Source organism: Sus scrofa, chromosome 7 (assembly GCF_000003025.6).
Source record: "Sus scrofa isolate TJ Tabasco breed Duroc chromosome 7, Sscrofa11.1, whole genome shotgun sequence".
In the NCBI taxonomy this organism is placed as follows: Eukaryota; Metazoa; Chordata; class Mammalia; order Artiodactyla; family Suidae; genus Sus; species Sus scrofa.
The window spans coordinates 19,604,495-19,619,540 of record NC_010449.5 but is presented as its reverse complement, the minus strand read 5'-3'; the positions used below and the strand labels follow the sequence as shown (position 1 = coordinate 19,619,540).

Sequence of the window (15,046 nt, the reverse complement as noted above, 5' to 3'; positions counted from 1 at the left end):
TTGGCATTCGTAGGGACTTCCCATTGTAGCTCAGCAGTAATGAATCCGACTAGTATACATGAGGATGCGGATTTGATCCCTGGCCTCACTCAGTGGGTTAAGGATCCAGCGTTGCCATGAGCTATGGTGTAGATTGCAAATGCAGCTCGGATCCCACATTGCTGTGGCTGTGGTGTAGACCAGTGGCTACAGCTCCGATTCGACCCCTAGCCTGGGAACTTCCATATGCTATGGGTGCCACCCTATAAAATTAAAAAAAAAAAAAAGGTCTTCCTGGAGACATTCTACTCTGCTGGGCCCTTTTGGACTCTGCGAGTCCTCCCTGGGGAAACTCCCATGTTTTCCATTGTTGTCTCCATGCCAATAACTCCCCATATTTCCAGCCCAGGTCTTCCCTTCCCATCTCTGATCCAGCTTGCTCTTAGGTATCTTCCCTAGGAAGTCACCCCAAACCCCACCAATCTCACCCCCACGTCTAGTCTCTGATATTTTAGTGGACTGTGGAGCCACCTCCCAGTAGTTCAGGCCAGAAACCTGGGAGCCATCAGTGACCCCACCCTCACCTTCATCCTTCACATCCAACGCCTCCTCATCCTGTGGATCCCACTTTCTTAGCAGCACGATCTGGCTACTCTTTATCCCACTCTATTCACCTGGGCCACCTTCCCCACAGTCTCTCTGCCTCCCTGCAGTCCATTTTCTCCACTGCAGTTAGAAAACTCAGAGTAAAATACAAATCCTCAGAGTTTCCCCTGTGGCACGGTGAGAACGGTGGCATCTCTGCAGCACCAGGAGAGAAGTTCTATCCCTGGCCTGGTGCAGAGGATTAAGGATCCAGCATTGCTGCAGGTGCAGTGTAGCTCTCAGCTATTGTTTGGGTCTGATCCTTGGCCAGGGTCCATATGCTGCGGGGCAGCCAAAAAAGAAAAAAACATAAAAAATGCAAACCCTCCTTAAAACTCTTACATGGCTTTCCATGATCTTAAAATGATGTCCAAAAGCTTTAATGTGACTTATAAGGCCCCCCATGATTTGGGTCCTATAACAAGCTATTCCCCTTACCTAGAATTTATTATCTTCTCCACACCCCCAAACACCACACACACACACACACACACACACACACACACACCCCTACCATGTGCCAAACTTCCTCCAGAAGACTTTCCTGGTTACAGCAGGCTGTATTTCACAGTTTAGCACCCTAATTCAGCCTATCATTCATTATAATAATTAGCTTACTTGTTGTATGATCTGCCTTTTCACCAGACTGTAAACTCTTAAGGCCAGGACTGTGTCGTGTTCGTTGCTGAGTCTCCCAGGCCCTGTGAATGGCCTGGTTCACAGCGAGCTCAGTAAATGTTATGGAATAAACAAATAGAATAATTCCCATCCTTGACCTTTATTCCTCTTTTCTATTGCAGTATATAGTCTAAAATTAGGAATTCTTGGATTTCCCGTTGTGGTGCAGTGGTTAACAAATCCAACTAGGAACCATGAGGTTGTGGGTCCAATCCCTGGCCTTGCTCGGTGGGTTAAGGATCCGGCGTTGCTGTGGGCTGTGGTGTAGGTAGCAGATGTGGCTTTGATCCCATGTTGCTGTGGCTCTGGCGTAGGCTGGCGGCTACAGCTCTGATTCAACCCTTAGCCTGGGAACCTCCATATGCCTCGAGAGTGGCCCAAGAAATGGCAAAAAGACAAAAATAAAATAAAATAAAGTAAAATTAGGACTTCTTAAATTAGAGCTCATTTGGAAGGAGTGAGATGCAGAAGAAAGAACTAGAAGTGGATTCTATTCTGGAAAAGCAGGCTTGTCCCTTCACCTCTCTAGGCCTAGAGTCCTCTGTGAAATGAGGAACTTCGCTGATCCTGCAAGTACAAATCCTGGGCTCCACCCCAGGAAATTTGAATACGGTGTATCTGGAATGGCACCTAGGAATCTGTACTTTCACAAGAGCTCCCTAAGTGATGTTGACACTCGGCTAGGTTTGAGAAGCCCTGGGTAAGATGGTTTCTCGAGTCCCTACCAGTTCTGAAATGCTAAGTCTCTTATAATCCCACACATAATTTCTTTTCCTTGTAGGCTACTGAAAGCATTAAAATGCTGGTGACACTGTGTCAGTCGGATACTGAAGAAATCAGAAATGTGGCCTCAGAAACTCTCTTATCTCTTGGTGAGTTTTTTTTGTTTTTTTTTTTAACATGATTGTTTACTTCTTACATTCTCAAAGGGAATGGTAATGAAAAGGAAAAGGTTCACGTGCTTTGTCTTAGTGATATTTCCCCCTATAGGCTGTCTGCTCACACTTACACACACACACACACACACACACACACACACACACACACAGTATGAGGAAGTGATCAGTTTCCATCTCACCCCAACTCCTCATTATAACTCCCTGGAAGTTAAGAGTGAAGCTGACTCTCTGGAGCCTTCCTAGCTGGGTTCCTCAGTTTGGGCACTACTTGGAATCAAGAACATAGAACTCAAGCTATAAAGCAGAGGCCAGGGTGTTCCCGTTGTGCCTCAGTGGGTTACGAATCTGACTAGCATCCATAAGGACGTGGTTTTGATCCCTGGCCTCGCTCAGTGGGTTAAGGATCTGGCGTTGTCATGAGCTGTGGTGTAGGTTGCAGACTGGGCTCAGATCCCACGTTGCTGTGGCTGTGGCAATGCTGGCAGTTGCAGCTCCAATTCAACCTCCAGCCCGGGAATTTCCATATGCTGCAGGTGCAGCCCTAGAAAGAAAAGAAAAAAAAAAAAATAGCAGAAGCCATGGTCAGGAATCCAGGTGAGATTGGTAGGTTGGGCTTGGCACTGCCTGGAGGATGGTGATGCATTTTTCCCCAGGAAAGGCCACGACCCCCATAGACCATAGATCCCCACAGAGCCTCCCCAGATTCTTGTGTTAGCCTGACTGCCCTGCGGGCCTATTGCCCACCTGAGGTCTGACACCAAAGAAAAGAAATGAAGTCTTCAGGAGTTCCCCTCGTGGCTCAGCAGTAACAAACCCGCCTAGGATCCATGAAGACATGGGTTCGACCCCTGGCCTCACTCAGTGGGTTAAGGATGTGGTGTTGCTGTGGCTGTGGTGTAGGCCAGCAGCTGTGGCTCCCATACTCAAAAAGAAATGAAGTTTTTATTTTATTCTGGAATATACAACTAACCCTTCTCCTTCACGTCACACTATTCATACCTCATAGTTTATATTATACTTTTATTCTTTTCTTTTTCTATTTTTTTTTCTTTTGGAGTTGTGAGGATAGAGAGAGCCTTTTAAACTCTGCATACAGAATATAAATCATACTGTGAATGGTTTTATTACTACAACACACTCTTTAAGTGGGAAAAACTATGCTCCTGAAAATCTTCAGATATAATATGGTCAATAATACTAGTTGGAAAAAAAAGCTTTTGCCCTAGTTTGACTCTAAGCAGCTTCATAATATGAGGGAGACTCTCATGGCATATGCATTTGTAATCACTGTGGCCATCATTTTCACTGTTTGGTGCTCTTTCTTACAGTTGCTGTTTGAACAGGTTTCATTATGCTATTGGATATATCATGCAATGCACAGAAATCTTCATGTTTGTTTAAAGGATAAGCTAGTTAATCCTGGAGTTCCCTGGTGGCTCAGCAGGTTAAGGATCCGGCATGGTCACTGCTGCAGCTTAGATGACTGCTGTGGCCCAGGTTTGATCCCCAGGTGGGGAACTTCTGCATGCTACAGATGCGGCCAAAAAACCCCCCAGTTATTCTGTGTGGTTTGTTTTAGGCATACAAATTATTTAATTCCCTAAAATGTGTCCAGGGTAGTATTAGGTTGCTCTTCTTTTATCCTTTCATATTCTGAGAGAACAGCGAAGGTACGCAGACAATGGAAAGCATAGCCAGCAATGCTGCTCTTCCCACTGTAACCTCAGGAAGCTCGCCCTGTAGGCTGTGTGCCAAGATGAAGTTCAGCCACACAGACAGCAGTATCCCCACGTCTGATCATCACACCTGCTTCACCTTAGTTCTTTATGCACGTGGCTTCTCCAGCCCCCACACCCTGCCACACCATCAGTTCATGGTCCTCAACACTAGCTGCCCATTTGAATCACCAGGGAAGCGCTCAAATATACCCACAGCTGATTCTGCTCTTGTTGGTCTGAGTTGTGCCTTGGCACTGGGACTTTTTTTTTTTTTTTTTTTTTTTGGTCATCTTTTTAGGGTCGCACCTGAGGCATATGGAAGTTCCCAGGCTAGGGGTTGAATCAAAGCTACACCTGCTGGCCTATGCCACAGCCATAGCCGCAGGATCCAAGCCGCGTCTGCGACCTACACCACAGCTCACAGCCACTCCAGATCCTTAACCCACTGAGTGAGGCCAGGGATCGAACCTGCGTCCTCATGGATACTAGTCAGATTTATTTGCACAGAGCCACGATGGAAACTCCTACACTGGGATTTTTAAAAGCCTCCTAGGTTGATTCTAATAGGCAACAAAGTTTGAGAACCTCTGAATTCAAGGTTATGAATCTCCCTTGACCCTAGTACACAAACAGGAGAGTATTTTTATCCCACATAGACAACTGAATTAATATAGTGAAAATAGTATTTTCAATGGGAATTGGTAAAAGATATTCTATGATAAAGTGCTGGGCTAAGGGCTGTCACAGAACATTCGAGGGGCTCAGAGCAGCCGCTGTTTACCAACCAGTATGGAATTATTTCAGGGTTTTAACCCAGAGCTGTCCAGTGGATCCTCTGTGCAGCGACGGGGCTGCTGTCCATATGCACTGTCCCAGAAAGTATTCACAGGAGTCAACTGAGCAGTTCAACATGGCTACTAGAACTAGTGAATTTAAGTCTGATTTAATTTTGAGTAGTTAGCATTTAAATTTAAACAGCCACATGAGGCTGGTGGCCACTCTTTCGGACAGAGCAGTTTTCCCCGTGGCTCTGGCCGTTCCAGTGCCTCCCAGCTGGGTCTCAGTCTTATTTGAAACCACACTGCCTGACATCCCAAAGCTCGGGCTCTTTTTCCTCCAACTCCTCCTCTTGCCTACTTCACAGGCTGTTAGAGAACTAGCAAAGGAGCCAACATAAATCCAGACCCAGTGAAAACTGGATGTTGGTAACAGTGAGCTGCCCTGAGCCCCTGGCCCTGGTTGTGTCACTGTAATAACACCTGCCAGGCATTGTTTTGAGGGATACATATGGGTTACCTCATTTAATCCTCCCAAGACTCTCAGGGAAGAAGCACAGTTGGTCCCATTTTACAGAAGGATATATTGAGGCTTGCTAGGGTTACATAACTCACCCACAGACAGCCAGACCCAGTGCAATGGAATCCTGACCCTCTAGGTCACTTAGACACTTGTGGGGGGAGACCCAATAACCACCTGTGAGCAAACTAGGACCTGGCCTGGGATTAATGGTTTTTTAAGTAGCATTCGTTAGCCTAGGCATCCACAGGGGTATGGAGCATGGTGTAAATGTGCTTAAATTGGTCCCTGTGTCTCTCCATCTCCCCCTAACATCAGCTGGAGGGGGGTTGCTGTTAATGGGTTTTTTTCATTATTATTATTATTTTGTCTTTTTAGGGATGCACCCGCAACATATGAAAGTTCCCAGGCTAAGGGTCAAATGGGATCTGTAGCTGCTGGCCTACACCATAACTACAGCAACACCAGATCAGAGCCACTTCTGCAACCTACACCACAGCTCATGGCAATGCCAGATCCTTGACCCACAGAGTGAAGCCAGGGACTGAGCCTGAGTCCTCATGATGCTAGTCAGATTCATTTCCACCGAGCCATGACGGGAACTCTCATGTTTATTAGTATTATTAAAGTATAGTTGATTTACAGTGTTTTATCAAGTTCTGTTGTACAGCAAAGTGACCCAATCACACATATTTCCCTGTGCTGTACAGTAGGATCTCATTGCCCATCCATTCCAGATATAACAGTCTGCAGCCCCTGAACCCCCAAAATGCCCATCCCTCCCCTTCCTTCCCCTTTCCCCCCGCCCAGAAGCCCCAGGTCTTCTCTTCTTGGCCATGCTGTGTTTCTGGGTTTTGTTCATTTGTTATTTTTAGATAGGATCATCTGTTCCATATTACTGTTAATGTCATATATCAGGGTTTGACATAAATATTTTGCTTCAAATGAAAGCTTCTACCCTCAAAGTAAGAAAAAGTTGGAAACTATTGAATTAAGGGGAAAAAATAGCATTTGAAAAAGTCAAGGCTTGTGGAAATAGCACAAATCTTAGAGTTCCCACTGTGGTACAAAGGGATCAGTGGCATCTCTGCAGCACCAGGACACAGCTTCGATCCCCGCTGGCACAATGGGTTAAAGCATCCAGCATTGCCATGTAGGTAGCAATTGCAGCTCAGGTCTGATCCCTGGCCGGAGAACTCCATGTGCTGAGGGGAGCCAAAAAAATAAAAATAAACAAAAATTTTGTAAAGGAAATAACAAAAATCACTAAAAATCAGTGTGTTTTGCTTATAAAAATGTTTACTACAAAGTTCATTTAAATCTAAGCAAATCTCTACTTTTTAAAAATTCAGTGAATTTTATTATATTTATAGTTGTACAACCATCATCACAACCTAAGTTTAGAAAATTTCCATCCCAAACCCCCAGCCCATCCCTCGCCACAACCTGTCCCCTCTGGTAATCATTAAGTTTTTCAAAGTCTGAGTCAGTTTCTGTTCTGCAAATAAATTCATCATATCCTTTGTTTAGATTCCACATATAAGTGATAGCATATGATGGTTGTGTCCCACTGTCTAACTTCACTTAGCATGGTAATTTCTAAGTCCATCCATGTTGCTGAAAATGCCATTATTTCATTCCTTTTTATGGATGAGTAATATCCCATTGTGTATATTACCACTTCTTCTTTATTCATTCCTCTGTTGATGGACATTTAGGTTGCTTCCATGTCTTGGCTATTGTATGTACAGTGCTACAGTGAACAGTGGGGTACGTGTATCTTCTTAAGCCATGGATCTGGATAGATGCCAAGGAGTGGGATGATGGGTCATATGGTAATTCTATTTTTAGTTTTTTGAGGAGTCTCCATACTGTTTTTCATAGTGGTTGCACCAATTTACATTCCTACAAACAGTGTAAGAGGGTTCCCTTTTCTCCACACCCTCTTTAGCGTTTGTTGTTTGTAGACTTTTTGATAATGGCCATTCTGGCTGGCGTAAGGTGAAACCTCGTAGTAGTTTTGGCAAATGTCTACTTTTGTATCTAATGTATTATGAAAAAGTTAAATGTACCAAAAGAAAAAAAAACAACAACAGACTTTTGGCTTATTGAAAGGTTTTATTTCCAATAAAGTATACATATATAGTACAGAGACAATATATTATAAAATCCATGGTTACACCCCTTTTCTAAAATCTGCTAATATCAGTATTATTTCCAACATTTCAATGAATTTTTCTTTCTTTCTTTTTTTTTTTTTTTTTTTTTTTTGTCTTTTTGACTTTTCTTGAGCCGCTTCCGTGGCATATGGAGGTTCCCAGGTTAGGGGTGGAGTCAGAGCTACAGCTATGCATAGCAACGTGGGATCCAAGCCACATCTGCAACCTACACCACAGCTCACGGCAATGCCAGATCCTTGACCCACTGAGTGAAGCCAGGGATTGAACCTGAGTCCTCATGGATGCTAGTCGGATTTGTTTCCACTGAGCCATGACAAGAACTCCTCATTTTTTTCTTAAATGGGAAAAATGGAATAAAATATTCAAATAATTTGCAAATATATGTTGGCTATTCAAGGTGGTACTGCTGACAGAACTGACCTAGTTGATGGCTGGTAGGCAGCATCACCACATGTTTACATGGCAAAGAGTAATTTTTTAGCTGAAGTTTGAAAACCTAAATTTGACTTTTATGAAAGACCATTTGGATGCCCCAATACATAGTGTGTAAAAGTTCTATGCACGGAAATCAAGGACCAGCCGTAGTGATGAAATCCCTAATGCATTTAAAGTATCATCCATATGATTTCTCAGGAATAAATTTATTATGTGAAATTATTGACGTCAAAGGCCCATAGGACTTCTACTGTGTTTCCCCTTCTGAAAAGAATGTGACTAAAGTCTCTGGCATTAGCTCCAAAGTTCTTGGTTGTTCTAAATATTACCTGGACAGCAACATAATTAAGAATAACCAAAGATGGATTTTCCTCCCCTCACATCCGCAACATATAGGAATCCATACTTAACTGCTATTTTAATTTATTATTCTGAGTGATGAATAAGAAGGTTAAGTTCCAACGGGTATTCATTTTTGTTGTTCTGTATCCAGGAGAAGCTGGACGGCTGGCATATGAACAGCTGGACAAATTTCCTCGAGACTGTGTTAAAGTTGGAGGTCGTCATGCAAGTGAAGTTGCCACGGCCTTTTAATTGAAAGTTAACTCTGCCCAACAGCTGTCTTAATAAACGGCCCTGTTCACCACGATGGTGCTGTGACTTAGCTGGAACCTGTGGAGGTTGTTTGGAAATTTCCATGTTATAGAAGGAATTCAACGTCCAGTTTCACAGTACTTATCTTCTTTTCCTTTGGCCAATAGAATAGGGCTATGTACATTTCAGTAGATTACATCGTTGAGTGCGTCTGACAATACTTAGTAAGAGTCACCTTATCTAGTATGTATGGGATTTTAAAACAGCCATCTTTGTACTTTTTTGGAAGTTCTTCTATAAGCTTGAAATAGTCACGTGATACTTTGATTGATGTCACATGCCTTGCAGTTCCTCCGTCGTGTTCTCAGGGTTGAGTGGCCCCCTTAGCTACCTAATTTTACCTTAAATGCAAAGCACATAAAAGGATTTCTTCAAATAAAAGTTTGCCTGAAGAACCTGGTAAAAGGACACACGGTAAGAGTTAATTTTTTTTATTTCATTTTTTTCAAACCTCCACTATTTCTTTTGCTTTTTTTAATCCATCCTGAAAATTCTACAGATATGTTTCCATTATTGTTAAAAAGGTGGATAAATGACGAACTACCTTACTAAGATTATACCCATACTCATTTTTAAAAAGATACTCAAAACATAAGCTTTTTTAAAAAAAAAAAAACAGCCATTTTTTAATGATATTTTTACAATAGAGGTATTTTGCTGCTAAGACAGATCAAAACCAAAAGTTTTCAGAAAACTGTGATGGATTCAGAAAGCTATGATGCTCCTTGAGACACAAGAACACAGAAGTTGGAGGAATCCTAATGGGGTAAAAGCAGAGGGTCATTAAAAGTGGTCCTTGGGAGTTCCCTGGTGGTCTAGGGGTTAGGATTTGGTGCTTTCACCACCTCAGCCAGGGTTCAATCCTTGGTCTGGGAACTGAGATCCCACATCAAGCCGCTGCACACTGTGGCCAAAAAAAAAGGGGGGGGGTCCTTGCTTCAATAAAAATTTTAGGAAAAATGCCCTGAATGATGGTTACTTCCCCAGAGAAGTCATTCACCACTGGATAGGATCCCTCGGCCAAATAGTTAAAACAATAGTTCCCATTATTGCTTCTGTACCAGGGTAGCAAGTCTTTTAAATAAAGTACAAGTCTATTTAGTAGCTCTTATTAAATAACTTTTCTTCTTTTAAGAGTATATAAGTTGGGATATGCCAAGATATCAAACTAATAAGTGTGAATTTAATTTAAAATGTGCAACATCAACTGTTCTCTGAATGTGCTTCTATAAAATATCATTTAGATGTCATTTTAAACATTTACATTTTAGGAAAACCTTTAACAACAGCTCGTTTCATTTTAAAGTGAGAATCATTTGTCAGGCTTCCTGGCAAATTCTTTCAACTGTGAAGTTATAATGTATATGTATATTTGTATATTTATAAATATTATATATATGCATACATCCTTCATTTCAAAGGTACACTGTACAGTCTTTAGTTAGTATGTATAGTCTCTAATCTGTTAAATGGTTGAAATGATTCTCTTTAGTGAACATCAAATCGTAAATGTTACAAAGTTGTTTGTTTTGGTTTTTTTAATTTTTTGAATATTGCATGAGTAATTAATTCCATATCTTTTGTATTCACGTCTGCATTTTATTTTTGGTGGAAGGGGGTGCTTTTAGTTTTGTGGCATTTATATTCATCACTTTCAATCATGTAAGTTAAAATAAAAATTATTTTTGAATTACTAGTCTCATGTTCAGAGTGTGGTGTATTTTTTTTTCACATGTCCTTCTTGAGTTAGTATTTATACAACACTACAATACACCTCATTCTCAACTTGAATTTATTCTAATCTTGAGATTCCTTCATCCATAAATGAGAATAATAATTAATTACTTCTCAGATTTGTTGTAAAGCTAATTGGGGAAAAAAAGAGCTGTGTTTCATCTTGTTCCTCTGGAACATAGCCCTCTGCTGCCTCATTTTGTGTAAGTGACTATTGATATATATATATATATATATTTTTTTTTTTTTTTTTGTCTTTTTGCTATTTCTTGGGCTGCTTCCGCGGCATATGGATTTTCCCAGGCTAGGGGTCCAGTCAGAGCTGTAGCCGCTGGCACAGCAACTCGGGATCCAAGCCACATCTGTGACCTACACCACAGCTCATGGCAATGCCAGATCCTTAACCCACTGAGCAAGGCCAGGGATCAAACCCGCAACCTCATGGTTCTTAGTTGGATTTGTTAACCACTGAGCCATGACGGGAACTCCAGTATTGGTATTTTTATGTCTGTGGAAGGTTAGTTACGTTTCTGGACCTTGGAGAAGTGACCTTGTGTAGGAGGCTCGCTAAGCGTCTCAGCAGCGCACCCAAGCTGTATGCTCTGGGAGTTCCCCAAGAGGGCTGCGTGGGTCCTGTTGTGGCAGGCTGACTCTCTGGGTGGTCTAGTAGGCATGGCTGGCCCTTAGGTAGGTTGGTGGCCTGGTCCTGCCTTGTGCAGATTCTGATGGCTGCAGTTTAGCAGGGCCCATCACAAGGTGGCAGGTTGGGGAATCCTAGGAGGCCCAGGGGCTAGTGCTGGCTCGTTGGTGAGCAGAGTCAGGTCCTGAAGACTCTGGGGTTGTTGCCCACCCATTAGCAAGTGAGGGTTAGTGCCTCACTCCTGGGAGGCAGAGCTGGGTCCTGGGGTCTGACTGCAGGGCCCAGGGATCCCAGAGCTCATTTCACATCATTGGGCTGGGGTTGGGGGAGGATTCCTGATACAGCTGGGTATGGGGTTCAGGGTGTCCAGGTGGTCAAGTTGGCCTGCTATGGGCAGGACCAGGACCCAGCTGGTCCCAGGGTAGTCTGGCCAGTGTGATTTTCTTGCTTCTGGTGTCTGCCCCCTGGTGGATGAAGCTGGTTTCAAGGCTCCTACCAGCTTCCTGGTGGGAGGGAATGGTGCCTGCCACTGGTGGGCAGAGTTAGGGCTTGGTCCCCAGGTGAACGTGGCCAAGTCTAGGGGTAAGTCCAGAGGCAGCTGTAGGCCCTTTAGTCCCTGGGCCGCCTCTCTGCTGGTGGGTGGGGCTGTTTGGCCTAAAGCATCCCAACACTAGCCTACAAGGTGTTGGGTGGGGCCAGGTCTTGGCACTAATGAGCCAAAATATCTAACGCCAGGAGTGCTCAGATGGCTCAACGTCTGCCTCCAATGTCTGCGTCCAGTAAACTGCAGCCGCCACCACCCCCCAACTCCAGGAGACTCTCCAAGACCAGCAGGTAGGTCTGGGCCAGGCTCCTATCAAATGACTGCTTTCGAACTGGTCCAGGTGCAAATGAGATTTTGTGTGCGCCCTTTAAAGATAAGTCTCTTTCTCCCAGTCCTGTGGGGCCTTTATGGCCAAATGCTCGTCTTCCCAGCGCCAGACCTGGGCTGGGGAGCCCGACGTGGGGCTCAGAACTCTCACTCCTGTGGGAGAAGCTCTGCAATATATTCATTCTGCAGGCCGTGGGTCCCACTCAGGGTATGGGACACACAGGCCAAACAAACCAAATTTCGTACAGAGGAAAGTTTATTACAGGACCAAGCAAGGGGAACGCCGTGACTTGTGCTCAAAAAACTCTGTACTCCCTCATTTTGTGGGGAGAAGCTTTTATAGGCAAAATTCGGGGTGTGGGTTGCAGGGAGTGTGACTTTCTTCTGATTGGTGGGTAGTGAGGTAAGAAGGCGGTGCTCCAGGCATCCTGCACTTTTCCCTAAATTGCTATCCTCCACCTGGGCAGGGCTTAGTTCCCACAGAAGAGGTCAAAGATATTTTTATGTGTATTTCTGGAGAAGGAATCTTCTCCCCGCCCCCCCTTTTTTTTTGGCTACGTCCATGCCTTGTGCAAGTTCCCAAGCTAAGGATCAAACTCATGCCACAGCAGCAATCGGAGACAAAGCCCAATCCTCAACCCGCTGTGCCACAAGAGAACTCCTACACTGTTGTTTCTGCTCCTCCTTTGTTTCTGGGTTCCCTCCTTTCCCTGATTAGCAACTGTTTGAATCCTCCCTTTGGTATTCGGGAAGGCCCTAAAAGGCTGAGGGAAGACTGTTTCCTGCAAACAAAAAGATTTGTACCTGGGAGGACCCCATGGGGCCCTGCACAGTTTCAGTCGTGGTTACTTCTTTATGTATCTAGTTATTGAAGATCTTTTCTAGTAGGTTCCAGTCTTTTTCACTGATGGTTGTTCTGCAGATAGTTGTGATTTTGGTGTGCTCATGAGAAGAGGTGCGCTCAGAGTCTTTCTCTTGGTTGCTCTCAATGCATTTGTTTATCACCCAAAGGTCCTAGCTTTATGTTTTCCCAATGCCAAGTTGCATAAACAATGTCTTTAGGAGGCACTCTCATTGAAGACCTGTTTGCTGTTTTGCTTTTTAGGGCCGCACCTGTGGCATATGGAGGTTCCCAGGTTAGGGGTCCAATTGGAGCTACAGCTGCCAGCCTATGCAACAAGTACTTGTTTGCTAAAAGCTAGTCTACTAACATCTCATTTATTCAACAAGTACTTGTTGCATAGTTACTGTAAATGACGTATATATGCCAGGGACTGTTCTTAGCAATGGGGTTTCAGCAGTAAAGAAAAAAGAGAGACATAAAAATCCCAGCCCTCTTGGGACTAGACTCCTAGAAAGAGGAGGCAGACAGAGAAAAGGAGTGGTAATTGTCCAAGGTCGGAGCAGAAGATGTGATAGGGCAAAGATCACAAGATCCAAAGAGAGTGATCAGGGAAGGCCTAATAGAAAATTACATTTGAGGAGTTCCCGTCGTGGCGCAGTGGTTAACAAATCCGACTAGGAACCATGAGGTTGCGGGTTCGGTCCCTGCCCTTGCTCAGTGGGTTAACGATCCGGCGTTGCCGTGAGCTGTGGTGTAGGTTGCTGACGCGGCTCGGATCCCGTGTTGCTGTGGCTCTGGCCTAGGCCGGTGACTACAGCTCCGATTCAACCCCTAGCCTGGGAACCTCCACATGCCGCGGGAGCGGCCCAAGAAATAGCAACAACAACAACAAAGACAAAAGAAAAAAAAAAAAAAAAAAGAAAAAAAGAAAAAAAAAAAAGAAAATTACATTTGAGGATGACCTGAGGAACTGATGGGGTGAGTCATGTGGATATGTGGATATCTCTGGGAAGAACTTTCCAGGTAAAGGCAGGTTATTGTTAACCACAAAGTTCCCCAAAAGGGACCATGCTTGAGGTTTTTGATTTTCTAGTAGCCACATTAAAAAACAGGGGAAGTTAATTCTAATAATGTTTAATTTAATCTAATAGATCCAGAATATTTCAACTTGTAATCAATATAAAAATTATAAAGAAGATATTTTACATTATTTTTCTTATACTAAGTCTTTGGAATTCAGTGTAGATTTTATACTTACAACACATCTCAGTTCACACTAGTCATATTTCAGGTGCTCCAGAGCCACCTGTGGCTGCCTAGTGGGTACCATATTGGATAATACAGGTCTGTGTTTCCCCAGTTGGCCCAATAATTTCCTTGATAGTGATCTTGGAGAGATGACAGTGAGTGATGGCTTGAAGTGAGATCTGAATACCCAGCGCTGGAATTGAACCCTGGCAGCCTGGGTGAAAATCAGGAGTCCCAGCTGCTAGACCACCAGGAACTAGAGGCTAAAAGCAAACGTTGACCTGATTCTTGCCCCCAGTGAAAACAAGAATGTTCCAAGGAGGCAAAAACTGTAAAAAGAGGTACAAAGTTTATTATTATAAGCACAGCACATGTGGGTACACAGAGAACCGGTTTAGAAGCACATTCAGAGAGGAGTGTGGACACCCCACTGGTGGGAAGCATGCCGAAGCGGTGATATAAGTCACTTACATAGGGGGAGTTCCTGTTGTGGCACAGTGGTTAACGAATCCGACTAGGAACCATGAGTTTGAGGGTTCAGTCCCTGGCCTTGCTCAGTGGGTTAAGGATCCGGTGTTGCCGTGAGCTGTGGTGGAGGTCGCAGATGTGTCTTGAATTCCGAATTGCTGTGGCTCTGGGGTAGGCGGGCGGCTACAGCTCCGATTAGACCCCTAGCCTGGGAACCTCCATATGCCTTGGGAGCAGCTCAAGAAAAAACACAAAAATGGAGTTCCCGTCGTAGTGCAGTGGTTAACGAATCTGACTAGGAACCATGAGGTTGCAGATTCGGTCCCTGCCCTTGCTCAGTGGGTTAACTATCTGGCGTTGCTGTGAGCTGTGGTGTAGGTTGCAGACAAGGCTCAGATCCTGCGTTGCTGTGGCTCTGGCGTAGGCTGGTGGCTACGGCTCCAATTCGACCCCTAGCCTGGGAACCTCCATATGGCCGCGGGAGCGGCCCAAGAAATAGCAAAAAAAAAAAAGACAAAAAAAAATCGCTTATATAGGGGCAATTCTTCTGGGTCCTTGCTTTCCTTTGGCCAATTATCTTGTTTATTTCTCACACCTGACTGGACCCAGGCTCTCCCCCTCTGTGCGTGCCTATCTTTCAGTCAAGATGAATTCTAGAGCAAGGGCTTATGGGAAGGTTAACCAGGACTTAACATGGCTGGGTGCCCCTGCCTCCCCACTGCCCCTGAGGAGTTTTTCTGCACATGTGTAGTTGGGG

The 15,046-nt window shown here is 44.2% G+C and overlaps 1 protein-coding gene across 8 annotated transcripts in view; it reads left to right on the top strand.

The window, feature by feature from the left end:
* Window positions 1-10,183, top strand: part of RIPOR2 (RHO family interacting cell polarization regulator 2) — a 232,988-nt gene extending 222,805 nt beyond the window's left edge. For all 8 annotated transcript variants that reach the window (XR_002345593.1, XR_002345592.1, XM_005665637.3 and 5 more), the window contains 2 exons: window positions 2,084-2,174; window positions 8,324-10,183. Coding sequence is in view for 6 of the 8 variants with exons in the window: in XM_005665637.3 (XP_005665694.1) it covers window positions 2,084-2,174; window positions 8,324-8,424 (192 nt within the window). In the remaining 2 variants the exon portion in view is untranslated. The remainder of the gene's footprint in view (window positions 1-2,083; window positions 2,175-8,323) is intronic.